Source organism: Hippocampus comes, unplaced genomic scaffold, assembly GCF_001891065.2.
Source record: "Hippocampus comes isolate QL1 unplaced genomic scaffold, H_comes_QL1_v1.1 scaffold429, whole genome shotgun sequence".
In the NCBI taxonomy this organism is placed as follows: Eukaryota; Metazoa; Chordata; class Actinopteri; order Syngnathiformes; family Syngnathidae; genus Hippocampus; species Hippocampus comes.
Window position 1 is genome coordinate 211,861 of NW_017808402.1, and position 1,573 is coordinate 213,433.

At 44.6% G+C, this 1,573-nt stretch overlaps 1 protein-coding gene across 1 annotated transcript in view; it reads left to right on the forward strand.

Annotated features, from left to right (window-relative positions):
* Positions 1-1,189, forward strand: part of ctdp1 (CTD (carboxy-terminal domain, RNA polymerase II, polypeptide A) phosphatase, subunit 1) — a 26,964-nt gene extending 25,775 nt beyond the window's left edge. Inside the window, exon 13 of the mRNA XM_019858153.1 lies at positions 547-1,189. Within this exon, the coding sequence (XP_019713712.1) occupies positions 547-697 (151 nt within the window). The 3' untranslated portion in view covers positions 698-1,189. The remainder of the gene's footprint in view (positions 1-546) is intronic.
* The last annotated feature ends 384 nt before the right edge of the window (positions 1,190-1,573 follow it).

The following is a 1,573-nucleotide window of genomic DNA, read 5'->3' on the forward strand; positions in this document are numbered from 1 at the left end:
TCTGAGCAGAGTTGGCGTCAGAACCTCCCTTGATAAGACCTCATTAGCATCGCGCAAAGTCCTCAAGCGCTGTTTGCATGTCACGGAAACCCTCAAGCGCTTCGGAAAGAGGGATGGCGCGTTTAGCTCCCGAGCAAAGCTTTCTCGGGCCACTTCGACATGGACGCTCGGTCCAAGAAGCTGGCAACAGTCTGTTGACGTTAGCGGCAATGCCGATGAAAGAAATAATCAACTTGTGGCTCTGGAAACAAGGCAGGCTCGCATTGACAAGGTACACTACTGTATATCCTATTTTTCCATTTACCCCCCAGTTGCATTGGCCAATATTTGCTCTTAATTAATATCCGTTGCTATTAATATATTTTGTGAGAGGCCTGATTCTGATCCAAGGAGATCCAATTCCATGCGTTATGCGTTCTTTTTTTCCCCTATTTATGCTGCCGTGACTGGGCCACGTGGGAGAATAGAACAGGAATCCATCCAAAGTTGGCAGGGGCACGATGGAGGAGGAGTCTGAATCGCTAAAACGTTATTTCTCGTCTGCAGGGGCCACAAACGAAAGCACGACAAGGACGACGAGTCCTCCAAAGAGTCCGACGACGACGAGGAAGAGGAGGAGGAGGAGGAGGAGGGAAGTTCCTCAGAGGCGGACGAGATGGCGGCCGCTCTCGAGGCGGAGCTGAATGACTTTATGTGAAGTGGCTCACATACGCGCACTAAAACAATGAATGTCCTGTACAGAAAAGACTTGTTGCCGTGTTTTGTAGCGTGAATATTCCTGACCAGCCTTTTTGTGGCCATCAAACCGTTTGACAGAATTTTAGTGGGAGGGGAAAAATAAAAGGAAACAAATGTGATATTTTTGAGTTTGGTTTTGTTCTGGGGGGTTTTTCTATTACAATTTTTATATTTGTTAGGGAAGAAAAGAGTGGCGATAAAACTTCCAAATCATGTGGCCTCTTCATGCCAAAGAATTCAGTAGGTTTGCCTCCACGTGCAGCTAAACATTATTTTATTGGTGTCGTCACTGCAACACTCGGTTCATCCCCTGCATCAGGTTTGTACACGTATTGAAGATTTGTTGTTTTTCACTTCCTGTATTGCACTTTGAAACTGATGTGATCACCTTTTCTTGACAGCCTTTTCCAGACCGTCACACTCGAGCCAGCCGTACTTTGTGTTGTGGTATCAAAACTCCTTTCACGTCATCTCATGCAGTTTGTACAGCTCCAATCAATTATATTTGTGTGTGCAGAAAAAGTGCTGGGAAAAATATATTTTCCCCCCCCCCCCCCCCCAAAAAAAAAAAACCTGTGAACCACTGTACTACTTTGTTGCCTATGCTCGTACGTGGTATGATCATGGCCCAAATTGTAATCTAGCTTATTTACGTCCAGGTTATGGTGGGGTTGTGGAAAAAAAATATATATATATATTTTTATAACAGCCAACTGACTGACATCCCGCCCTGCTAATAGAAACGTGTGTCGCAGGCTATGACGCAAATATTCGTTGACGAAATGTTGACATTTAATATTCATTCGACACATTTTTAAAGCATCAGTTTGTGTCA